This window comes from Crocodylus siamensis, chromosome 4 (genome assembly GCF_052110815.1).
Source record: "Crocodylus siamensis isolate JL-2025a chromosome 4, ASM5211081v1, whole genome shotgun sequence".
Lineage (NCBI taxonomy): Eukaryota > Metazoa > Chordata > Crocodylia > Crocodylidae > Crocodylus > Crocodylus siamensis.
In genome coordinates this window covers 212757858-212785044 of record NC_143398.1, presented here as the reverse complement: position 1 = coordinate 212785044, position 27187 = coordinate 212757858, and the positions used below count along the sequence as shown (strand labels likewise).

General features: G+C 40.5%; 1 protein-coding gene across 5 annotated transcripts in view; it reads left to right on the top strand.

Annotated features, from left to right (window-relative positions):
* TANK (TRAF family member associated NFKB activator) overlaps positions 1 to 24884 on the top strand; it is a 45913-nt gene extending 21029 nt beyond the window's left edge. For 3 of the 5 annotated variants that reach the window (XM_090045618.1, XM_090045619.1, XM_090045620.1), the window contains 7 exons: positions 2662 to 2761; positions 4117 to 4244; positions 12152 to 12331; positions 13530 to 13606; positions 15485 to 15603; positions 17955 to 18541; positions 23129 to 24879. In XM_090045618.1, coding sequence (XP_089901744.1) covers positions 2662 to 2761; positions 4117 to 4244; positions 12152 to 12331; positions 13530 to 13606; positions 15485 to 15603; positions 17955 to 18541; positions 23129 to 23296 — 1359 coding nt within the window. In that variant the 3' untranslated portion in view covers positions 23297 to 24879. Of the gene's footprint in view, positions 1 to 2661; positions 2762 to 4116; positions 4245 to 12151; positions 12332 to 13529; positions 13607 to 15484; positions 15604 to 17954; positions 18542 to 23128 lie in introns of all 5 variants that reach the window. The other 2 variants (XM_090045617.1, XM_090045621.1) reach the window with 2 other exon arrangements.
* Positions 24885 to 27187: the final 2303 nt, after the last annotated feature.

Genomic DNA, 27187 nt, shown 5'->3' with positions numbered 1-27187 from the left:
TGTGTGTGGATATGTGATTAATCATACACTGTTCAATTAATCAGGATTCATTGTTTGCAATAATGCTGATCCAAAAGTGATTTTGTAGATTTTGCTTTCCATATATGACAACTGCTAAGTTTGCTTAGTTGGTAAACTTTGTGGTGAAGTTGCAACTCTTTTTGCTAAAGGCAGCTCATTTAAGAACAATTGAGAAACTTCTGAACTCTACCTTTATCTGTGTTCTCTGAAATAATTGCTCATTATCAACTTGGTCTCTTTGGAGTACATAGCAACACACATAAAACTGGCTGCTCTCAAAACAAGAAATTAAATACAAGCTGAGGGAATAGTCTTTCTAAAGTGCTATGAAAAAAATAGAACATAAGAAAGATGTGGGTGAGTAAAGGAAATACATTTCTGTGGGATTGGTCTTACATTTTGCTCCGTTTGAAACGAGCAGGTTTTCATAAAGGGTTCCTATAATTTAAACCTATGTCCAGATCCTCCTTCACCCATCAGCTTCTGTAAGTACAAAAGAGAGCCATTAGGGATACAAGGTACTGGGTTTTTTTTACCAAACCTTAGATATTTTTTTTAACGACCCATATATGGTGCTTTGCTCTAGTACTGTATTTCCTTCCCATTTGCTCCATGGCCTTAGCACTTTGTTGGAATGTCCACGATTTTGTTGTTAACAGTTTACTACTTAAGTTATTGGTAGGCCACTTGTTTTGCCAGTCTCCAGAGCTGGGAGCCATGTCAAGCACACAGAAGCCAGAGTCATCTCGGCCAGATGGTGTTTGATACAGATGGATGGTTGGTTGTCATGCAGATCTTCTAGTTGGTAACTTGTTGCTGCCATCTGACTCAAGGAATAATTTGTGCACACTGGCTGTCAAAAGCATCTTCTCTTCTGTCTGTTTTAGCTGTCATGTCTGTGCTCTGTACAGAAGTGTTGACAAGACATTGCTGTTGTACATTTTCAATTTGGTTCTCAGTGATTTTTCTGCTTCAGGAGATCTCTTATAGCTGCTGGAGTGTACTGCTATATCATCATTTTTCCATGCTCATGCAATGCAACAATTATATGCCCTGTTAAGGCAAACTTGGGTAGATACACTCTTACATACTCTGTGGACAAGAATATATTTTTAAATAAAAAAAAGAATACAGATTAGATTAAGACTAATTATATATGTTAACCTCATAGCAGCCTCTGACTTTGCTCCAGTTCTTTCTCTGCTCAGTCATTCATCTCTCCTTTTGATTTGCTTTTTTAATTCCCCCCACCCCTAAAAGCTGCTTGAAAAAATTTCACAGGTTATTTGTCATAATTTCAATATTATTGGTGTTGTAGCAGCAAGAGCAGGCTAATTGAATAATGTTGTATAATTCCATTCTGCTGCTATTCAAATACCTGAATCACACCTGACTGTCATTTTCTTAATTGGTTATCTAATATACATGCATGTTAGGGTAGCTGAGGGTCCTTCTTCATTCTGCCTGACCTGATAGACCAGGCCAAGACGCTGGCCAAAGGGGAGATAAGGCAAAGTTAGATGCAAAGTAATGCTGATCAGTCACATATTCCTTTCTCTGCTGACTAAGCCCATCCTCCCCTTTGCTACCTGTGTCCTCCAGATCCCCCAGAAAAGACATACAGCTTCTCTCTTTTCTTTGAATAAATGAAATATTGAGGAATATATTTTCTTAGTTGAGTGGAGAATATCTGCTATGGGGATAGAAGTATATTGGGTGGGGGGGGAAATTAATCAGTATATTTATGTAAAGGTTTAGATTTATTTCCTTAAACTGGGTGTTCTATTATGGTGAACAAGGCAACTAACTAACCCTATGAAATAATAAACAAGTACCAAAATACCCTCATTTTAAAACATCAATAATTTAGTTCATAGTTATGAATAAAGTTGGGGCATACTACCGACAGCCTGTGGGCTGCATGCAGCCTGCCAGAGTAGTATCAATCACCAGATATTTCAGAAAGTTGGCCACCCAGTCGGTTGATCAGACCATTCATACAGGTAGGCCAGTAGTTCTCAACTTTTTCATACTGCTCATTTAGACTCAAGGCACCACTCAGAATATGCCAGCTCTGCTTTCACTTATTTTTGACTCCAGAAAAATAACAGAGCAAAGAACCTGAAAAGACCACAACAGGTCAGAATGTTTTGACGCTATGTTGGATTCCTATTTGAGATCTTTGCGTTATCTTGTGTAAGTGCTTGTATACCTAATATTGTACAGCATCCCATGACGCCCTTAAAAAAAAAAATCTCACAGCATTCCAGAGTGCTGCAGCACCAAGTTGAGAATCACTGGCCTAAGTAATCCTCCACTGGAAAATGTACCATGTAAAAAGCCTCAATGGAGTTTGAGTTATACACTCCTGGAATACAAATTATTTTACTTAGAAATTATCTTGCCATTTCCTACTGTTGGAATCTAGTTTTCTGTAATCCAGCAGCTAACTGATTGCTGCTTTTTTGAGTCAGTACAGACTTAACTGTAACATGTCACAGGTGGCAATAGTTGGATTTTTGTGCATAATCCATAGCTGTAGTCATCGTAATACCAGAGTTGTTAACCTGCATCTGCTAAAGATGAGGTCCTTGGCCATCACAGAAAAGACTAGTGCTAATTCAAATATTATATTTGCAGACGGAAAGCTATGTACAGCAAATACGGGAACAGCAGGAACAGATAGAGCTTCAAAAAGGTATAATTGGAAAACTCAAGTCACAGTTAGCTACTAATAGAGGTATGTATTCTAATTTGTATGACTTGATATGCATCTCCTTGGGTGTGTATGTATATGTGCATGTGTGTGCATGCACACACACATGCATATCTATATACACACACAGACACACACATACAGACGCACACAAGAAAATACATATATTTCAAGAAGTGTGAGAATAAAAAACACCCTGCTCATGTTGAAGTCAATGGAAGTTATATGGGGTCTTAAAAATATTTGCTGTAATAAGAAACTGTCTGTGAACAGGGTTTGCTTTTTTATTACTATTCAGATATTTGACTAAATTGTGTGAAGAAGCTTTAGTTTGTAGGTTGTTATACAATTGGGTGCTGTAATTAAATGTTTTTTATACTACCATATTTTCTTGCATACGACATTCCCCCAAATATGGCATACATCATGTTTTTGGAAGGCAGAATGTAGAAAAAAGATTTTTCTGGAGTTATAGCATAGAGCTGGCTTTTTCATGAAGGCACTGTGCTATGAGATGGCTGCCAGCTTCCCTATCCCTGCCAAGAAGCAGGAGGGGAGGCAGTCCAGTATTAACTCTTTCACAGTCTCTTGAATTGTCACAAGTTCTTGGAAAGTTTTATTCCATAACAAAGATATGGGGAATATGTGGTACTGTGGTGAGTGCCACCTCAGTACTACATATTTACTACATATCCCCCTGCCCCTATTATGGTATAAAGTTTGCCAAAAATACAGGTGCCAGTTTGAGAGTAACTGTAAAAAGGTTAGCACTGGACTGTGGCCCCTTCTACCTCCTAGCAGGAACAGAGAAGCTGGCAGCCATCTTGTAGCTCAGTGTCTTTGTCCTCCTGTTGCCTTCATGCAATGAAAGTCTGGTGAAGAAAATCAGCTTCCCTACACACACCCCAGTTTTGGAGTGCTGATTTCTGGGGAAAATATGTGAGGAAATACAGTATATGCTTGGTCAGGTAAGTCACATGGAACTCTGATGTTAACTTATTGGATAACCAAAGCTTAAAAAACAGACTCTGTGTTTCTGTTCAAATTGCCATTGAATATTCTTAATTGTATGAATTGATAGTACAAATAATGGAAAATAGAACATTTCCAGCATGGATGCTTTTGGCTAATGCTCTTACTTTTCTTGAATGTCATAAAATTGGGGGTTTTTTCCCCAAGAATACGCAAATATTTTGCTGGTTTTGCCCAGCTCTCTAGATAAGTGTTTGAGGACAGAATTTGGGAAAAGCAAGGTCTAATAAGTCATGTATATTTTAAATGAAACTCAGCCTAATCAAAACAACCAGTGTATCTAATGTTGCTATTTTTTAACATGGCAGAACAAAAATAGTGATGCTCAGAGCTGTTTTTATTTTCAGGCAATGCACATGGTTATGTTCTACCTGAAGACCCTGAAACAAAGAGAAATGACATCTCCCTTAACTTAACTTTTGATCAGCTTTATGAAAAACTGAACCTGGCAATGCAAAGAGAGAAATTTTTAAAGGTACAGTTGCCTGTTCTGTGTTTAATATGAGGTTATAGTTCTGCTTTGAGGATCCAGAAAAGAAATGAGGTTTCAGAGACTCTTAGAACTGTCTTTTTCCAGGGCCAGATCTTCAGGTGGCATAAATGAATACAGCTCTGCTGTAGTGGGTTGAGCTGTGCTGATTTTCATCAGCTGGGGATCTGGCTCTACTTCTGCCAAAAAGCAACAAGAACTGGGAAATCCAGTTCATTGGAATGATGTTGAAGATGCTCTGCACTCGGTAAGAGAGAAAGTAGGAGCTGTGTGCTCACCTAGTTCTTTACCTCACCGAAGTAGCATTCAGGAAAGAGCTCCCACTTATTGCTCAGGAGAGCATATTGCAGTTCATGCAGGGAACATGTGCTTGTGGGTGTGGACACATATAATGATTAAAGCATTTCAGAGGCTCCACATATACAAGCCCTCTGAAACATTCTTAAAGTAGCTGAGACACTCCAAAATAGCACATCTTGAAAGGAAGTACTATTTTGAAGTGTTTCCCTTTTTTTATATATCTGGATGCGAGGGGAAGGGAAGTGGATGGGTCCTGCTGGATCCTACTCTGGCTCCTGGGGCACTGTTTGGTCCCTGTTGGGACCCCTGAACACTCTACTGAATCACCCCCTTGCCAGACCTGGAACTGAGCTTACCCCTACTATGACTGCACTCCCTGCCCCCCAGATCCCTGGCAGCTTCCAGGCCCAGTGCCAGTAAAGTCACTCCAGCCCCAATTCCCTCTATCTCTCTGCTGGGCTGAGAAGGTAGTGGGGATCAGAGCTGGAGGAACAGATTCATGGTAGCAAGGCTGGGGAGTGCTCCACTATCTTCTCCCTTCTCCTCCCCTCCACTTTCTTTCCCTGTGAGGGAGGGAGAGGAGAGAGCTTGGAGTGGAGCACAAGTCTGCCACAAGTCTGCTCTAGCACCCCCTGGCAAGCACTAGAAGTGGCTGCACTGCTCTGAAACATGCTAGGCAGGAACATCCAAGAGGCATGTGTGGCTCCTGGATGAAATATTTCCTTTATGAAACAGTTGCAAGTATGTTTCAGTTGGAAAGGTTTCAGTTGTTACTTCTGTCCACACCCTGTAGTGGGGTGGGGACTTGACACATCTGTCACCAACATGTGATTGTGGTGGAGAGTGAATCTCCTTTTTTTTTTTTAAGTAATCAAAACTGGCTGAGTCTATTTTTTTTTCTTCATATCCTGTTTGCTGAAGCCACACAGATTTTCAGCATAGCCCACTGAAGTGACAGGGATGAGAACAGAGCAGCAGTGTTCAGGAGGTAGGAAGTAATTTACATGAGGCTCCCACGCTGAGCGGAGGTAGTGAGAGAGATGAGCACAATGCTGAGCCATTCCCAGAGCTGGTCAGCTTGCTGCATCTTCTGGGGCAGGCACCTCAATGAGGTTCTCTAATTTATTCTGCGTATGACACAATGATGTTCTCTTTAAAAAAAAAAAAAAAAAAAGACATGCATAACGAAAAGATTAGATTTCAAAAGTTAATTTCAGGATTTGTTTGCTATGTACAAACTAATCCTACATTTCTGTGAACTAAGCACATTTTATCAGATGTGTTAATTTGAAAATCATTTTATCAGATTAGTGACAGTTGCTAATTATCTTGTAGGAATCTAATTTGAGTCTAAGGATTCTTTAAAAAAAATTGTTAGTTTTATTACTAGGGAAATTCTAGAAAGGAGGATACAAAAATCTCATCCTCATATGGTTGTGTTTTGTGGAGTAGCACTCCTAGCTCCTCCACTTTGTTTTCTTCATTGTTTGTGTTTGTTTAGATGGCTTGAATAAAATTCAATTGAAGGATTAACTCTTTGTCACATACTTGCAGATTTTTATATTTCTCTACACTTAGTTGTGCGTTGTTTGCATTATAGTTTTGGGTTCCATTGTATTGTACAAACAGATATTAAAAGGCAGGCGCTGTCTTGAGGAGCTTGAAGTTTAAATAAACTAAATAGGTAAAGAAGGGGAGAAAGGAAGCATGTTATCCATGTTTGTCAAAAGGGAACTAGAATGCAGAGAGAGTACTTGACTTTTCATGGTGTCCTGGGTTGTCTGTGACAGAGTTGGGAGCTTAGCTCTGATCACTTGAATTTGAGTTCAGCACCTTTCTTTTCAAGACATGAAGAGCTAGGTGTCCACACCTGGTCTAGTCAAGCAGTGTTCTAATGTATACCTTCTACTCATGAATACGATATTGTGCCATGTGTACATTGCATCCCTTACTTAATGTAGGTCTTTAATTACACATTTAATAACATTGTTCTTGTAGTATTTTTCCTACCTCTCCACCCAATTTAAATAGCTTCTTCTTGAAATTATGGTCTTCAATAGAAAAACCAGTTCTTTATCAACTTAACTATTAAGAGTTAACTTCCTATTATGTTTGAGGATTTTTTGGAAGACACTGTATCAAATTATTTCCCTAAACTAGATAAATTCACAACATGTGAACTACTTTCAGCTGCATCCCCAACAAAACTACTAGACTCACAAAATATAAATTAATGGTAGGATTCAGTAAATGTAGAAAAAACATCCATATTTAAGATAAATGTAATTTATGTTCTCCATGCTATTCCTGGTTAATGTTTAGTGTCTTCCCCAGTTCTGTAAATGCTTGTGTTTTCCTTTTAAACTTCTCTTTTTAAATGTCCAAACTGTCTTCATCTGTCCCTGTTGGAATCTCTCTGAGTTCAGTCCTCCATCCAGTGAAGTCAATGAATAACTGTCTGTAATTAGTGAAGAATTATGTCCTAATTTCCAGATACTTAAAATGGTACTTTATTAGATGTTTTGGAATCACTTATTTCTACACCTGGATCTTATGAGAGACAGCCATATTTTTCTGTTTTATCTATATACTGTTTACAGTGCAATCTAGCTTCTCTCTCTGGCATTCATATATATTGATCGGGGGATGATGGAATAGAATCCTATACAAACCAACCTGACAGGGCCCTTGAGCATTGTTCAACACAGCCTTCTGGGTCCTACTGAAGAGGGAAAATTGGCCTCTCGGATCACTTTTGTCTCTGCTGGGGCCTGCAAGTGTGTGAATACCATCTCATAGTTAGCTTATTTTTTCAGGTACTTGCTTTTTAATCTGAAAAAATCAGAATGCATATGATTTTCATTTATCCCCAAAAGGAGACTTATTAAAAATACCAGTGCAGTGTGTATCTTATCCCAGACCCAGGCCAAAAACGAGACTGATGGGGATCAAGGAAATCCATGAAATCTTTTCTTGCCACAGTTGTTTTGCCATATCCCTCTCAATCATCTTCCCCCCAGCCCCCCAAAAAGGAGGTTACCTTTGGCATAATCGTCAGCATGAACAGGTGGTAAATATGGACCAAAGGCTAATAGTAATTAACATTGCCCTTCAGGAGACTAATGGGACAATATTTCAGTATGTGCCCAATGATAACCCTAGCATTTCCAGCCAGATTTTATCAGTTAAGATGGGCTGATCTAAAGCTTCACAACCAATCAACGGTCTTAGGAAGCAAAACTAGATGGACCAAAGCAAAAAAGATCTTGAGTTTCTCTCCCAACTGAATTACTGTAATCTTATGCTTGAAGTATATGAACAATATTTGACACTGCAGCCAAGACAAGATGGCTTATATATATATATACCCACTGAAGAAACTTGCCATTGATCAGGACTGTGACACAAGAGGAAACCCTCTCCATGTCAAGCACTGTCTGATAAAAGATTTTAATTTATTTATACTGCAGTAACGTATTCAGAAGTTATGTCTTAATGGTTCTGAACATCACCAGAGGGAAATGACTGCTCTAAACTGAACTGGCTGAAGCAGTCCAAAAGAAAGATGTGTATTCTAGCATATCCTACCCCATTATTTCTCTTCCTGACTCCTTGTACCAAAGATAGGAGAAGGTGATATGTTTTTGACAATGCTGGCTTCATACTAGCTGACAATTCCCTGTGCTTGCCCATTTTAATGCTATTTAAATTCCTTTTGTGTCCACTGAAGTGGTGTAATGCAGAATTAGTGGGATCCAAGTATGCAGAATTCTGCTATCAGCTGTGTGGTTTTTTCCCCCATCATCTTTGTAGGCCATTTGTATTCCAGGTGACCCATGTAGTTGCTTAAGGGGAATGGGAATCTTTTGGGCAAAATATACAGAATATTTACCCTCTTTTGTCTAAATATTGGTAAGACCATTAATATCAGTTTATCAGCTAAACAGTATTCTTCCTGGGAGCCATCTGAAATCTTGTAAGTTCTGTTCATTTAATAGAACAGAGCAGTAAAATGGGTCCTTGACCCTCACAGTATGACCTTCTCGAAAGGGAGAGTCACTGACCTGTTTATGACATAAGTATGATCTCTGTCCCCATTGCCAATCCCAGTACAAATCCATAGTATGGCTAAAGGTATTCATTGAGCCAGACACTACTCGCATAGTACTATAGTGCTCATGGGACCTTGAGCCAGTCTAAAAAAGATTACCACAGTGTGTTTGGGTGACTTCAGCATTGATTATTCCAGTTCTTCCAGGTTCGTATGCCACTGCTATGATATTAGGAACAGGTAGGAAGGGCAGCGTAATGACTTGGAGAGGGTGCTAGATAGGGAACTAGCAGTTACCTGCTTACGTCTTGACGGTTAACAGTGATGTTGACTTTCACTGTCATATAATGAAATGCCTTCTTCACAATACTGTAATATGATGCTTATATTAGAGCAATGATAGTGTGCTCGTTCTTCAACACTCTCACATGAATAGTCTTTCTTCCCTTTCTGTGCTTCCTTGTATATCCATCCTAACTCCTCTATGCTGGAAGTGGGCATTTCTTTCCTACTTTACACAAACTACTGGAAAGGCATTGCAGTGCTCTCTTTCCTCCTTTTGAGGAGAGGAGAGGAGCAGCTGTCACTGCAATTGGTGTTTGCTTAGTGCTTACATGAGGACTCCTTTGATCTCTTCACCTTCTGCTCTGCTTAACATTTTTTGCCAGAGAAAGAGAAGCACAGTACTGTCTGGACTGCATGAGAGCTGCACAGAAGGGGTACAGGAGTCCCAAACAGGCTTCTTTTGCACCCTAAAAACTTTATACTGAATCTGCTTTGCAGTAGTTACATTTTTATTCTGAATTTTACTCTGTATTGTTTTTCTTACGTCCTTTGTATCTTAAGCCTGAACCTAACAAAACTCTTGGCTCCACCATAATTTGCTTCAAGTCATTATATTCAAACCTGGTAAAAAGAGTATCTTATCCAAACACACTGCTGCCTCTACCTAACATTCACTCTAAGAAGTCTGCACATTAAATTTCACCTAAATACTTTGCTGCTTCCCATGGTCCCAAATATGTTTGAGCATTCAAAGATCATCTACATCAGACAATAATTTTCTGTGCCTTCTATTCCTCTCTCCATGATTCCCTTTGTTTTCTCTCAGCCCTAGCTGGCTAATCTGAAATTTAGCTTCTATATTTTGAACAATATCATCTGTCTTTGGAAATGTTGGCACATAGCTTTTTATCCTAAAGCTTCCAGACTTCATCTCTTTTCTAAGAACTGAATGTAAAAATCTGTCTCCTTCATGTGTCCAGTTTTGGCCCCCATGCTTCAAGAAAGATGTGGACAGTTTGGAAAGAGTCCGATGGAGAACAACAAAAATGATTAGGGCAAGACTTATGAGTAAAGGCTGAAAGAACTAGGGTTATTTAGCCTGGAGAAGAGAAAACTGAGGACAGGATTTGATAACAGACTTCAAATACCTGACAGGTGATTACAGAGGGGATAGAGATGGGATTTTCTTCATGAGCATAGAGGACAGGGCTAGGAGCAACAGCCTCAAGTTTCAGCAGAGGAAATTGAGATTGGAGATTAGGGAAACTTTCTGACTATGAGGGCTGTCAAGAATCCTGACAGGCTGCCTAAAGAAACTGTGGAATCTCAGGAAGTTGGAAGTTTTCAAGAGCACTTGGACTTGGATAGTATTCATCTGACTACTCGCTATAAAGGGGGACTAGAACAGAGAGGGGTTAATGACCTATCCTGGAAATGGGGTCTAATATATGCTCCTTATCTTTTGAAATGTCAAATCTGGTAGAAGGACTCCTCTACCACTAGTTACCAATATGGGAGGTAACAGTATTCAAAGCTAGAGAATGACAGCTGGAAAATAGAGGGAATAGCTGTACTGCTATTTAAAAGATGTGGATATGTGAGGTCTACAGACGGTCGGAAAGATCAGAAATTTCCCTTGGGTAGAAAAACCCCGTTGACTGCTCTGGCTACTCAGTGAATGGAAGCCTTCTGAGAAAAAGAAAGGTTTATTTTGTACTGGGTGATATGCAGGAACCCAATCTCAACCTGCTTCTGACCTAGAGCACTGACCCAGCATTGATTACATTTACAATTTAAAGCAAAGAAAAGCTTCTTATCCAAACCTCACTGTTCAGTGGATATTGACCTTTGTGCAGCCTTTTGAGATGGCGCTGCTGGGACAGCCACATGCATGTCTTTGTATCGCTGTGGCCAGAGCTGGATTTTTCTCTTACATTGTCCCTATGTGGAATAATCCCTGTTTATGTCATTTCAAATGCGTCTTTTCACCCTTGCACAGACTCCTAATAAACAAATCAAATATTTCTCATTGAAGTTCCTGGCTTTCCTCTATATTTGTTCCTTTCTTCTTCCAGCCCTTTGCAAAAGTATAAATATACATCTCTCTATATATAGTGCATTGTTCTTGACTTCCTGGCATGTTGGTGTCATTTCTGAGTGAAAACTGAACACCTTTAGCCTCATTCTCCACTCAGTTAGATGCTGTTAGACTATTGAAACACACCTGAGGTCTCATGAGCACCCAACCTCATATTTGTCTTCCACATTGACCTTGTTTTTCAAATAATCATTTTGCCATATAGCATGATTTCCTGTTGTCTTGACATCGGATGTAACATCTCCTAACCCCAAATCCAAGTCCAAAATTACATTGTTTCTTTTTACCTGTCTTGGCAGAAATGAAGGTTAGAGTGATGCAAACATACATTTTTTTTTTTTTTTTTTTTAGGGAGGGGACACCAGATCTGGAAAAAAACCCCACTTGCACTTTCCTCTTCAAATGACTTATGAAACAAGTAGAAGTTTGTTCTGTAAAAAGATGTGTGTGTTTGTTTTCAAAATTAAAACAACAATGGCTATTTCTGATCTGCTTGGTTACTTCTGGTCCACTATAAATCTAACTTGACCCAAGTGAAGATCTAGCTCCTGTTTTAATTATGACATGTTGAAAGTACAATTTAGTTCAAAAACTCCTTGTTTATACTCGCTGTTTTCTGCCTCACATGACTGTCCCTATACTTCCTGAATCTCTTTGAAATTCACTCTTTCCTTCCCTTTTTTTAACCTTATATAGACAACTAACATGAATCAGTCACTCTTCTGCTGTTTCCAATATAAGTTTGTTAGCAATCCCATGTAACCGTTAGTTATTTCTACAGGTTTCAGGGAAACATAGCTTTTGTAACCACATCTCTATGCTTCAAGCCATGTACCTTGTCTTTGCACTGATAATCCAAGGATCACCTCTTTAATAGATGATAATGAATTTTTCCTTTTATATACTGTTAGGTTTTTTGTATAAAATTCTATTTTTAATTTTAAAAGCAACAATTTCCCTATTTAACATTTGGGATTTGAGCAGTACTTTTATGCTAAAATTGAAGCATCTGAAGACTTTGTCACCCTCTTCAAAATTTCTTTTAATTCTACCACACTTTTGTTTAGATTGCAGATGTTTATTTTAGCCTATCCAGGCTAGTACATAAAGAAATATCTTTTAGCCTGGAAATATCAACCCATTGTCCCATTTTTGTAGGAACAATTGGAGAATGAGAGCATCAGAATGAAGCAAATTGAGGAAGAGAGCAATCAAAAAGAAAAGAAACTTGTGTCAATTATTGCTGTAAAAGAAGAAAAAATAAGGATTTTAAATAACAGATTAATAGAATTAAATAAAGTACAAAATTGTATGCAGATGCCAATATATAAAATGGAGGTAAGAATATAATATAATAAAACTAATTTTTCAAATAATTATCTTTTTTCTGTTCTTTTTATATTATTCACTGTAGTAAACAGATTTTAGAAGAAAACTGTATATTAATTACTAGCAAGATTATTAAAATATGTACAGCAGTATTGTTCCTTCTTGATTAAGCCATAAAGTACTTGAAATTTGTTTTGTGCTTTTTAATTTTTCAGCTTTGTATTTTAAATAGCTTTCTCTAATATCACATCATTGCAAATTAAATGCATAGCTTCTCAATTACTCTTTTTTTTTAATTTCACTCCGTTCAGAGAGGGAATTTTACTTATCAGGAAGAATATCCAAGTTAAAATAAACATAGGGTATTTCATAACTGTAGTCAAGGATGCAACTACAACTAATGGACACAGGCCTGAGCCAGCTTTAAAATAAACTCTCTACTGGTAACAGTGTGGCTGGTCCAATAGCATGAAGCTTAGTGTGGGCTGCTTGACTGTTTACCCAGCTTCTGGGGCAGGTTGTGCAACTTGCAGAGTTCTGTACTGCTTCTACCAGTAACCAGCCTAGTTAGTTTAAAGCTAGCAGAGGTGTCTACTGGAATTGCAGAAGCCTCCTTGGCCACAGTGCAGATACAAAGTTTGACTAGTAACAACTCCTGCTTCATAGCTGATGGCAGTTTTAAAGCTCATGTAATACTAGTGTGATCCACAAGGTGGTACTCGAAGTTAATAACTTGTTTAAAATCATGGTAGAATACTTGACAGTGTCTGTGGTTTGCTCCTTGAAAAATGCTGAGCTGAATTGATTTTTTTAGAAATAGCTGAGTCCCAGTGTAACAAGCCCCTGACCAGCTACATGATTAAATTACAAGTATATTAAAGTACAGCTTCTGTCTGCCAGTTTCCATCTCCATGAAAGGAAGATAATCTTTATCTACCTTTTAAAGTCCTGTGAGTCTTGAATGAGAATTGCTCTATAAACAAAGAATTGCATTATTAAATTTGTGACACCCAATTCTTCATAAATTTCTATCTTGCCCACATAATTTGTAAATGGGTTTTTGGACTGCTAGGAAAATAACTTGGTTCCATTGATGTTGATGAATATGGTAGCATTCATTAATCTGCCTTTTTGTTAGTGCATGTAAATATAAGAATTGAAAAATGTATGCTAACACAGGCTCTTTACTTTCATATTTTACTTCAAGGTGAAAGGGAAAAAGGATGCTTCAGATAGACCTGAGTTATCTCCAGGGATCCCTGGTATTTCAGCTGTGCCTGAAAGGTATATAATTTTGCTGCATTTTTGCAAATGGCTGTTAATGTTTACATCTGCTAAAAAGTAACAAAGCGAGCTGCTTCCCTGCCTTTCTAGAGTATAGAGAGAATGGAGGAAGTCCAGAATGGGGAGGAGAGAAGAGCCAATGCAGCATGTGGAAGCATAGCTGGGGCTCTGTGGGTATTCAGGGGCATGTTGGGAGAAAGAAAAACAGCCGCTTGATGCAGCAGGGGTTCAGTCTCCTTTGGAAATAGCAGTAGTTGTTAATGTGGGTTGTTGGATGGCATTAGCTCATCTTGGAGGGGGAATGTGCAGCCATGGTGGAATAACTGATGGCAGCACAGCAGAGGAGCCAGCTGTGCTGCCAGGAGGGGATTCAGTCTGCACAAGGAAATAATTCTTAGACTGCCTTGTTCTGAATTGGAGTTCAGAGCTGGGTTTGATCCATGAAGCCCCAGCCTCTGGTGCAGCAGAGGCTTTGTTATCCGTACATGATCATGAGAAGGGGACTAGGGAGATGAAACTGAACTTCACCATATTTAATGAGCAAGTATTAGTTCCTGTAGACCTTTCCATTGTTCTGTAAAATCACTTCTCCTCCCTACCCAATTCTTTTTTTCTTTGAATTTTTAATGTAAAAAAAAAAAAAGCTATTCCTTGGAAGGCTGTGCGTGACTGGAAAATTAGTAGGTTTGCAAACAAAACCTGATTTAATACAAAAAATGATACTTTATTTGAACTGTTCACAGTTTTGGGTGTGTTTTACCTCATTAATTAAAACATCTAAGAACAGTTGGAACAAATTATGCAACTGCTGCCATTTTTTTCAGATGATGATTCTGTTTTTTGGAGCAAGGTCCTAATCTACATCTCTTCCAGAGGCCTTCAGCAAAACTATCAAGGCAGCACTTGACATTCCTGATAGTTATGATAGAGGCAATAAGAAAAACACAGACAAAAAAAACTCTTTCAAACTTTTTATAAGTAAAAAAGTAAAAGGGAGTAGAAATCCATTTTTCTACATTCTTGTTATCCTTAACAACCCAAGAATTTATGCTTAATCTGTGTAGGCCAGTGTACAAGAACAGCTAAATCCTTCAATTTAAGTATTATGCTGCATAAGTAAGGTGAATACTGTAATCTGCAGGGTTTTTGAGAAGTCAAAATCTGCACTTAGATGATAAACTTTATTTTTCATTCTTAGTATGATCAACTAGGTATTTGACAGCCATGAAGCATGCTACAAAAGGCCCTGGAGAAAACCACATCAAGTGGGAGGGGGGAAAAAGCAATGATGTTGGCTACACAGAAGGAGAGGGGCAACTAAGTCAGATGTTCTCCAGCCCTTTACAAAAATGCCACATAGAAAAATGGAAGGAGAAGCAAATAACAGCTGCTTTTACACGGCTCGTTCACTTTCCTGTACAGATTAAAGTCTATGGGGAAAAAGAGGAAGAAATAAATATTCACAGCAGCAGTAGCTGATTTCTTTGGACTGACCATCACAGTAGTACACTTGCCGAGAATGCACATTCATGGCTCATACTGGAGGAAATGGAAAAAAAAACAAAGGTCTATGGCTGAGGTTTTCTGTAGACCCCAGCCGTCTAAAGGTTTACTACTTCAACCCAATTCTGTGCAGGGGCATGTGAATGTGTGACTAAACAGCTAAAAATTGTATCATATTTATTTGCCTGCATTGTTCCCTACCACTTGTCTTTGAAAGGGGGGGGTGTGCATGCGTGCACATGCACTTAGAGAAAAAGAGGGTTTTTTAAATAGCTATTTGTTTTTCTCTCTTACATTTGTGGAGTGCTACTTGTAAATTAAAGGTCATGAAAGAACTGAACTCTGACACTTGCATTTCAAATATTGGACTTTTAGGGAAGCTCTAGAGACAATTTTCCAGGAGGTAAAGGAAGAATGTCATCGAATATGCACATTAGCCAGAAAACAAACAGATCAACTGAGTAAATTTAACATGAAGAAAGAACTTGTAACTGGTAATATCCTAATTCTTATTGTGATCCAACTGTTTGAAAGCTTTTCTTTATATCTGAAAATACAGTAAATTGCATATACATTTAAAGTACTGCTATTTACTATCTGCCTCTTTCAAGTCTGTTCACATGGTGTTTTGCAGTTCACTAAGAAAATGCACCATTAGATCTGATCTTTGGTGATCCGTATTCCAAAGTCTATGAGTAAAAGGCAATCCCAGCATCGCCAACTTTCATTATTCTGGTTTGTCCTTTGTAATGGATTCTTGGTTCTCAGTGGCCATGTCTACATGTGCATATTAATGTGACATAATAAACTCCAGCACTTATCACGCTGGAGTTTATTGCTCTTGGGCACTACATTTACATGTGTGCCCAAGACTGCAGCACATTGAGCTGGGTCAGAGCAGCCCTGGCTGGCAATGGGCCCAGGGGGTCAGCCTGCCAGCCCAAGGCTGCTCTAACCCTGCTCAATATGCTGTGAAGGGACTGGCTGGGGCATAAGTGTACTGCAGTGGGGAGCTAGCCAGCAGGCAACCCCCGCACTGAAGCGCACTCATGTCCCAGCCAACTGCATCAGCATCTACACGTGCAGTGCTGTAGAGTTTATTAGTTTACTCCAGCCTCATAGCCCTGAACATATAGACACAGACATTTACTGTAGAGCTAATTAGTCTACCCTGCAGTAGACATCTCATGTATAGGTACCCAGTAAGTAGGAGTATGCTGTTAATTTTGTCAGTTTATAAAAATACCAATTATGAATATTGTTGGCCCCAATTTGTCAAAAAAGACTGTTGGATTATTGACATGACCTAGGAGAGGACTTTGTCTTAAAGTTCCTAGTTGCAGACCTGTAAAGCTTGTCCCTGTACTTGAATAAGAACCTAATTCAACAGCAGCTGAAATGAATTAAAGGACTTGACTGTGATAGGAACAGGACCAGGCCCTAAACCCGGGTTCTCCTAATGCATATGCTATGACAAAAATAGTTTTAGAGACATAAACAATATGTTAAAACAAGAATCCAGTTACCCTACCCTTCCAGTCCCCTTGACCCATGGAGGTATCTTTGATGCAAGTAATATTAAGTAAATGTATGATACAGTTCCATGAATGAATTGATGGTCCATTATTTTACACAGGTTGTTCTGCTACCTTTAAAATTATTATTATATTGACTGTACCCCTTTAATTTTTGTGATTTTTGGAAAATTCAGCAGATATTCCAAACATTTGATTGATCTTTTGTTTTGTTTTTCTTCTTGCTATAGGTATAAGTGTGTGCTACGCTTGACTGGGTCTCTGTAGGCATCACTGTATTATCAATCTTTATTAATAATGTGTTTTGCATTTCTCCTTAAAAGTAGACTTGCATAAAATTTGCATTTAACATCTTTACCTATTTAATGGGTTACCATTATTTTTTTTATAATAAATAACCATACACATTATAAATGGTAAAGTATTTAATGGTACTCACTTATAGCTGTGCCCACTTAAAATCAGTTGTACTAAACTTGGACAACATCAAATGCTGATGAGATAAGGCTGGTCAAGATTCTGAAATGAATTACTTTGTATTGTTTATTCTGTATAAAGAATTACATCTTTTTTGCATGAAAAGACTACTCATTGCATAGTTTAGAAGGGGCAAATACCTCTTAAGAGTTGTTCTTATCACCATCTATCACTAGTATAGACTCACCTTACTGATTTCTGTATATTTCTGTAGCCCCTATTACCATTATATCTAGGAAACTTCCTGACTTACTCCCAGTCACATTTGGGAATTATTTTGCAATATATAGGTTATTTGTGTGTTCTTATGCTCAGTGCCTGGAGTGCATTGAGCATTCCCAAAACAAGAGAGGGAGGGGGAGGGTTCAATTTAAAACCTTGCCTGACTGAAATCAGTGCAAGAGGTGCCTAAATACCTTTTAAAAAAAATCTTGTTCTTAGTGCCTCGCAGACCGTTGGCACTTCATGAGAGTTCTTCAGTTACAGCTTCTATTTCTGCCAGAATGGTGCAGTAAATATATGCATGTGTGTGTTAAGAGTATTGGGCAACATAAGTTTCAACAAAATGAGTGTTTATACCTAAAATTGTAGAGAGGAATAGAATTGTTACAGTAAAACTAAGCAGAATCGTATTTCTGGTTTAAATATTTGAATTGGGACTGACGTTCATAAAGGAGGGCAAGAGAAGAATCCCTCAAATTATAACAAAAAACAATAAAAAATTAAGAGAATTAAAAAATGTCTGTAATCTGTACATTTTATGCATTAATGATTACTTTGAACTATTGTTTCCATTGGTTCTGTTTGACGTTTTTCCTTTCCTCCCTTCACAGATATCCAGTTTTCTTTGCCCATCCAGTGTACGGATAGAAACGATCAACAAGCAGAAGAGCTTTTTAAACCTTGGGTTGAAAAGGATATAAATAGAGGTGCATCATGCATCACATCTATCACACCAAGAGGAGTGGGCCAAGATGAGGAAGACAACTCTGTAGAATCACTTTCTATATTTAATGTCAAGTTTCCACCTACAGACAATGACTCTGCTTTCTTGCAGAGCACTCAGGATAAACTAACAATGCCTTGTACTGTAATACCCGAAAACGTGCTTCAAGATCGTCATTTTAACATGGAGCATAGGGACCATGCTATGAACAGCAGTAAATTGAATTCTAACTCATCTGAAGCACATGGATTTGATCCCATAACCTCAGCTTTGAAAAACCTAACAACTACTGAAAAAAACAGCTCCCCAAACCCTACAAACATGCTTATAGAAAATTCTCAGGACAAAACTTTGTGTTTGACAACTGGAGATATTGATCCCAAATTTGTTCATGAGCACACAAATCAAGATGTCCGTGAAGTAAAATTTCCCTCTTCAGAGGCCACTGGGACTACTGTCAGAGGACCTCATCAGGTATCTCTCTACTGATGCTGTATATTTCAAAAAGTTGATATTGTATTTAAAATGTTCTGGGAAAGGTCTTTCAGGCCTTTTTATGATTCACATTATTCTTATGGTGAATCTGACAGATAAATCATCTTTCTGACATTGAACCTGGGTGCACTAAGTATTATTTCAATGAAGGAAGGGAGAGAATTTAACCAGCTATTTCTGCAGTATTGTAGCCTTGTAGATATTGCTCAATGTATATAGTAACTGTAATAATTTCTGCTTCCACTGCAGAACTGACTTTAGTAACTTCATATGATTTTATTCGTATCCAAAAAATTACTTGCTTTCTCCATGGTTGTTCAGTAGACTAATGCATGGTGCTGTACAGCATTATCCTTTTTAAAATGTACAACTAGTATGTGGGCACATGGACTAATTTCAGCCTAGATCTAATGAGTGGCAAACACAAAACAAACACTTAAGAAGAACCAAATATTTTAGAAATAAAATAGAAAAACATATATTTTCAAATAGCCATAAATGGAAGACCATAAAAAAACAGGCTCACGAAGATCTTCCTTTAGAAAAAAAAAAAAGACACTTCAAGCATCTTCATCAAATATATGGATTTGTGTAGAAGTCCCTAGAATTTTAGCACTTCTGAAAAGATGGCCCTTTTCTGCACACGGTTTGCCACACAGTAGCAAAAACATTTAAGCATATATTTAAAATTCAGTCCATCGGCAAGATCTTCGCCTAACTCAAGATGCTGGAAAACTCAAGTTGACTTTAGGCCAGGATTCCACCATTTTTTTTTCTCTCCGCTTATCTAGAGGTTATTTAGAGCAGTGGGCTCCAAAGTTGGATACGCACACCCCAGGGGGTGAGCAAGATGATCCATTGGGGTACGGGAAGAAAATATTAGAACTTCTATTTATATTTATATAAATATACATATATTAGGGGTGTGTGCTCAAAATGTTTTTACTGATAGGGGTGTGCGAATATAAATATACATGTATTGGGGGTGCATGCTCAAACATTTTTTACTGTTGGGGTGCACGATCAAAAAAGTTTGGAGACCACTGATTTAGAGGCTAGAGCAGGTATTGACATTTAGGATTTATGTTTTTTGTCTTCACTTTTGTCATTGAATTGCTTTGTGTGACTTTAAGTAACTCACTATAAACTTCTTACGCCTCTGCTTTGTCTTAGAAGTGAAGATAACATTTACTAATCATAATAGGTATGAGGCTAAATTAATATTTGGAAAGCTTCTGTTGAACACTAGATATCTGAGAATCTTTCTTACTGATCCTCAGATCCAGTCTAGTTCACCTTCCTACCTTAGATTGCTTTGTTTTAAACAGAGGCAATAGAGTCTAGACATTTGTAGCACTGCTTTACATTTTATTTTTAAAAAGTGACCACAGGATCATTGTTAAAAATGTATAATATCCTAAATGTATTGTCTGTCCTGCGGTATATTTTAGTTTTACACTGAATTATTAATTACACTTTTTTATTGTATAAATTCTCAGTTATAGATGTGACCGAGTAAAACAAATTAAACAATTTCTTTTATTACTAGTGGAATTCCTGTGGAGCTGTGAAGCATTCATTCTATTACTTGTTACTTTTTTCCTTTTTCTCCATTCTCTCTCCTGCTTGTTCTTTTACTAGTTAGTCTGTGTATTCATTTTTCAATAGATGGCACCCTGCATTGTGTATTACAGCAAGTGAAACAGCTGGTATGTGATTACAAATTGATGGGGAAGTATGCAGCTTGAAAAGTGCAGAAAAATTGCTGTTGAACTGTTTCAAGACAGGAGTAGAAAATTTTTGTTTATGCACAATGAGGAAATGTATTTTGATGTCATTTTTTCGTGAATGACCAGTACCATAGCTCTGGGAAAAGGTTTTAATATTGAATGTTACTTTGGGAAAGAAAAATGGCAATAGAAAATAGTTTCAGTATTTATAAGTAATATTCATATAGCAAAGTAGAACATAGGGGACATTGATTAAAATGTTGCATCTCTTATCCAGAAGTTTATTTGAAAGAAGCCAATATTACTTTAGAGTCAATTAAATATATATCTGTGTATATATATTTAAATATGCATCACCTGAATTTAACTGCTTCCGAAATGTTTTTATTAATTTCTGTTTTGCATAAATTGGATTCAACTGTTTCTTTTTAAATAGTGATTAAAGGGTCAAATTCTTTGTCCCAGATAAGTTATAGGCTATTTAAAATTCTTAAGTTTTTAACAGCCTTAGAAGCATGCATGTCCTTTTGGCTGCTTTAATGTTGGCAACGCTTAAGCATGTGCAGCTTTACCGTTGAATAAAGACTCGCGGCATTCTTTTACTCCTCTGTTTTATAAGGGCCAGTGAGAAACACCTAAGCCTTGGCACTTGCTTCCACTGTCCCTGCCACTAGTAGAGCTCCAACAGGAGTGAATTATGTACCTGACTTTTTTTCCTAGCATAGATGAGGAATTTCGTGCATTGACTACATATGTTAACTTATAAGATGGAAAACCCCCTAAATGCAATATATTTGGCAACAGTAAGCCTTTGGAACTGCTGCTCTCAGTTGATGTAGTAAATTTAGCTCTTTCCTTCTTTATGGATACTAAATGTAAAAACTCGGTGCTGTTTCCTTAGGGTATAGTAACTTTTTAAAAACAATGCAACTGCAAAGGGAAACTGATTGAAATAAATATGCATCTTATTGGTCTAAGGTTTTACTGATTTAAAAGGATTTGTATATGTTTTTATGAACACACAATTAAAACTTTAGGACCTGAACTTGCAACTACTTATTGCTGATGGCATGCTTTTTCATAAGTGAGATTACTAACTCTAATAAACATTAAGACCTCATGCCAACAAAACATTTAAGACCAAATAGGACTTCAGGCATTGACTGTAAGGGAACTACATATCTACTTGTAGTTAAGCAGTGGTCTGCTTAAGCCTCAAAGAAGTTAATGGAATTTAAGTGCATGCCTAAGTGTTTTTGCTGGATTGGTACCTAGCCCTAGTAGTGTTTGCAAGATTAAAATAAACCTTGCAGCGACAGGACACTGACAGCCCCCATTCCCCTGCTTTGTTTGTGGCAAGATGGCAAATTAGAGTATTCTTGGTGTTTTGGGGGCAATATACCTTGCAGTTGTTCAACATGATTGTGTAGTTTTAGGAACAGGTTGTCAGTACTTGTACAGGATAGTTTGGACAGGGATGATTCTGCCCAGAGTATGGGGTTGGACTTGACCTCTGGAAGTCCCTTCCAGTTCTGTTTTCTGTGACTCCATTATTTAGAGAGAAAATTGATTGCTAAGCTGTGCCCAGTTTAAAAACTAGAATCAACCACTCTGAAAGTGAGGTTGGCCTCAGTCTATCACGGTATGACGGGTAACCACAGAATTCTTATAGTCTAGCTTGGGAAGGTTTGAGAACACAATAATAAAAGCCCCCTGCATGTAGACAAGAGATGTGAAAGTTCAAGAGAAAACTGCTTGCCATTCTGTGTTGGGTGATAGGGAAAAAGTTGGTGTCAAAAGACTGTAGAGATCTCTCCTACCTTATGTTCCCTCCCCCACATAAAACCGGTACCAGCCTGCTGCCATTCTGTCTACACTGCTGGCACAGCATTACATAGCTAGTTTCCCATGTACTCAGAAGCAATGTAAGGTAGCTTATATTTTACATCTTGTCTATTAATATTGTAATGAAATTCTTCATCTTCACTTTGCAGTCCTGATTTGTTCGTCACACACCTACTGGGTGGCTATCCACTATAACTGAGTCTCTCTACTGCTGCTTTTTTAGCATTAAAGCATTAACTCAACATGTGCCTTATTTACAGTGCAGCCACTGTGACTGCAGTCTTACGTAGACTTGAGTTATGTTTTGTAGCCCACTCTCAGTTTTGTATGCCACAACTATATATTGCTTCCAGCACTTGAGAGGCTAGATAAATACTCTGGCAGATAGCCAGTGCTGAGTTTGCTGCTGCTGCAGCTAGACTGTTCCTGGTACCCAGCTAGCTTGTTTAAAGCTCATTTAAGTACCGTCTACCTTATACTGCAGTCATAGTAGGTAAGAGGTAAAATACAAGCTATGCCACATTGCCAGGGAGACTGGCTTCTGAGTAAATTGAAAACTAAATATGTACTGGTAGAAGGAATATAAAATAAAATCTGCTTCATGTTAGTCTTATACAGTAAGCATATGCTTTAGTCCTAATGTGAAATGGATATTGCATGGCTGTATTACCTACAGATGTCTTAGATTAAATGTTTCTACAGGAAAATATGAAATAAGACGCATAAAACCTTTCTATTTCACTGACTAAAATTATCATAGTAGTATTTATCAAAAATGCAAGAATAGAAGTCTGAATTCAAATACTTTACAGCTTTAAATGTGTGTTTCTGCTTACTTGTTTGCTTTAATCAAATAAACATTCTTCATTCATCACTTTTATTATCAAGTAGATATAAAATCTGACTAGTTCAAAATGCGTGCAGGTGACTTTATTAATTGAAATGTGATCTTTTTAAACACAAGGAGTAATCTATTTTTTGCTTCTTTCAGCCCATCTGGAAGCCTCAAGACAATGACTTACTGATGCAAGCTTATACAGAGTCTGAACTGAATCAGTCTGGAATATGTGCATTCTGTCAGGAAGTTTTCCCACCATCACTTACATCCAAAGAGGATTTTCTCAGGCATCTTAATTCACACTTTAATGCACAGTCTTAATGTATCATAATGCTTGCTTATTGTGTGTAAAGCAAGCTGAATTCTGTGTTGTTGTGCTATTGGATTGCTGTTCTGTATATATTTAAATTTTACTTCAATACACATTAGGAATTTCAGAATTAAGGCTATGTCCACAAAAAACAAATTACTGGAACTTTTTTCAGTTGAATGCATTTTATTTTGTTAAATTACCTTTGACATTGCAGTCTTACAATTTTAAGTCATTCAGTGAAATATAGAAATTGTCATACTGTTTATCATGTTTCAGCATTAGCTTTGGGCCTGCTCCTACAAAGCTTTTTTTAGGTTTTCAATTATCACCTGAGTAATCCCACAGTAAGCAGTGACTACTTGCAGGAGTAAAGGTTTGTAGGATTAGGCCTTTAATTTCTGGAGGTTATTATTAAAATTTTTCTGTATTAGCTAGGTGCCTGATCCTCTGAAGTAACTAGGAAGAAGTAACAGGCCCTATTTTTTAATTCTGGAGTGGTATTTTCTAATTTGACTTAAGACAGGATCAATATTGTATTTAAATTGAGAGCAAGTATAAAATTTCACAGGTGTTATTGGTGATTTTGTAAGACCTTCATCTAAATTCCACATGTGACAGACTTTGGGAAAGCTAAAACTTTCTTTTGTCAGCAATGTGAGAGAGAAGGCCATTCCACCAGTGCAAATCTTTACTAGAGATTTATTTTTAAATACCATAGGTTAATTAACCCTTAGCTAAAATGTAGAGGTAGCAATACAAAATTTGACAGCTGCATTATTAAACCATTTATTAATGTACCCTGCCAGCATTAATACTTGTTTAAAGTACTCTCCTCCATAGGAGTTGAGACCTGCTTTTCTGAACAGGTTAAATGAACAAGATTTAAAATTTCCCTGAACTTTAACATTCAAAAGAGAATGTAGTTTTTCTTCTGGCTCTTTACTGGATATTATTCAGACTTCCTTGGGTCCAAAATTTGACAACCAGACATATGGATAGAAGTCTACTAGCTCTCTTTAAAAAATAGAATTTAAAACTAAACAGTTGAAAGATTTTTTTTTTGACAAGTAAAAAAATAAAAATAAAATGCAAGGTAGCACAGAAGTTGAAAGGTAAATTTGATCTCAGGGGATGGTGGAGTTGGCTGCATTTGGACTAAAGTTTTTCAGTCCAGGCATATTAGCATCAATATTTCTTCTCTACAGGTAAGCACCCCCCCCTCCCCGCATCTTTTTGAGCAGGTGTCTTGGGCAGAGGTGACCGTTTTAAAAAACGTAGGGGAAACTAACGTCTTGCATTTTTAGAAGTGAGTTTTCAGTCCAGCCTGAGGTGCAAAGTGATCCTCCACTAAACAGTTTTCTACAACGATTTACTCCATTTGAAGCCTCTCGTGTTTGCGTGCCTAGCGCGAGCCGGGCGTGCTGCAAAGCTCCCCGTACCCCCGCGGCCGGGCCCAGCGTGGCGGCGGCAGGCCAGGCTCCCGCCCCACGGAGCGCTGCTGGGGGCTTGGGGACCACGCTGCCCGCAGCAGCCTGGCACGCGGCTCGCTTGCCCTCTGGGCCGCAGAGCCGGGGCTACGCTCGGGGCGCGCCTGCCTTTCGCCTGCTGCGTGCCCAGAGGGAGCCTCCGGCCCGTGGCAGCGAGCAGACCGGGCACTGCCCCGCGCCCGCCCTTCGCAGCTCTCCCAGCAGGGAGCCCGGCCCGGCGGAGCGCGCGAGGGGCTGCGGGGTAGCGCTGCCCCGCGCCAGGCAGCGGTGGGAGGGAAGCGCCTGCCTGAGTGGGCCCCGCTCTAATGCAGCTTTCCCGGGGGAGGCTGCTGCTGCCAGCAGGGACATCTGCTTCCCGGCACGCACCAGGGGCGGCTCAGTCCGCGCGCCGCCGAGGGGGCCGCGGCCGCATGGGAAGTGGGACCGCGCTGAGGCAGAGTAAGGGAGAGGGGCGGGGGGACCTGGAGGAAGCAAAACAGGGGAAGGAGAGCGGGCCCCTGCCAAGGAGTCGCACTCCCGGGCGCTGGCGGCGCCTCCAGCGCAGCCCTCGCCCGCTTCCAAGCCCCGTGCGCCGCCGGCCCAGCCCGGCCCGGCCGGGGCTGGGGCCGGCGTCCAGCACAAGGCGGTCCGGAGCCCGCGGGGGCCGCTCCTGCTGCTGCAGCGGCTGGGGGCTGGCAGAGCACATGTAGCTCCTCTGCCTCCCTCCCCGGCTACCTCGACAGCTGCTCGTAAGCTCCCGTAATTAGACTGTCAGTGCTCGTTAGAGGGGAGGAAAACACTCCTGTGACAGATTCCGCGAGTCCTGCGCTTTGGTGATTTCTACGAGCTGCGCAGCGCATTAATTGAAATCTCTCCTCTCCCTGCAGCCAGAAGGGGCGAAGTCCCCCTGCCGCCCGGCCCGCGCCCACAGCCCCGCTCCCTCGGCTGGAGGCGGCTCAGGTGAAGCCCCCCAGGGCCGAGCGGGCGCGGAGCTCGCCTTTGCGTGTCCCCCCGCGGCTGAGTTTAACTAAGCAGATGAGTCTGAAGAGCCCCCCCCCTGAACTGAGCGGAGGCGCGCGAAATGCTCCCTCCCCGGGCGGAGGCTGCCGAGCGAAGCTTTCCCCGCGGAGCGCTGGGCCCTGCAGGCGCAGACCAGCGGCTCCTGTCCTGTCCCCACCCGCGCGTGGCTGAGCAGAGGGGCTCGGAGGAGCGCCTCCCCCCCGCGTACGAGGTTAACTCGGCAGAGGAGTCTCAATCCAAATGGCAACTGGGACTGCATTAAAAAAAAAAAAACCCTGAAGGAAGGGGGAGAAAAAAAAATCAGAAATAGGGAAAGAAAAGAGAAAAAGCAGCAGGCTGATTACGAGGTGTCAAAACTGCCAGGAGCAAGAAGGTGATAGCAATCAGGGGTGAGAAGAGTGCGCCATTCGTGCGGGGCAGCTAATTATCCGTCTCATTTGAGAAGAGCAGCATTCGAGGCAGCAGCGTTCGCCTGCTGAACGGTGACAGATTGGCGCGGAGGAGAGGGGAGGTGTTAAAACAATGGAGCCGGGCTTGCGAGCGCTGCTGCATGCTAATCAGCCCGGCCTCCTTCCTTCCTGCCTTCCCTCCCGCCGCCCGCCCGCCTGCCGCGATCCCTCCTTCCCACCGCCCGCCTCGTGGCAAGCCCGGCACAAGCAGGCCCCTCTCCCTGCAGGCCCCGGCGGAGCCAGCCCCGAGTGCGGGGCGCGCCGCATCCTGCCGCGCTGCGGCGGGAGAGCCGGCGCCCGGCTCGCAGCACCGACCCGGGTCTCCTCTCCTGTCCTCTCCTCCCCTCTGCAGCGGCCCGGCACAGGCCCCGCGGGGGCGGCCCGGGCTGCACCGCGCCCGGCTCGCGGGAGAGGCAGGAGAATGAGCGCCGGCTTGTTTACCGTGGCGCGGTTCTCACTTTCCCTCCCGGGCTGCCCCTCAAGATTTTGATGACTATACACTTCTCCCTAACGTGAAAATGTTATTTATTGCAGATTGACACAAACTGCGTGTTTGCGTGCTAAGGGGAAACATGCCGATGCCGCCTGCCTTGCAGGAGCCGTGCGAGCCCCGCGCTCGGGGGGGGGGCGGCTCGCGGCCGTGCCTGCCCCTGCTCCCGGGACGCGGCCGCGGCCGCGGGGAGAGTCGCGGGCGCGCGGGGAAGCCCGGCGCTGCGGCGGGACCCTGCGGTGGTTCACACGAGTGCGTTCTCCGCAGACGAAATGACACGCTGCTCGCCGTGACTTCCCAGTCAGTGTAACGAGAGGGATTTCGCGTAACGTGTGCCTGCCTTGAGATGGGAAGTGTGGGGTTAAGCGAACAAAGAAAAGTGCCTGCACTGTTACGGGCCCGGGGCGAGGAACCTGCTACTCCGGGATGAACCTGCTTAAAATAGCTCCTTAGCTGTTTTCGCGTGTGCGTGCG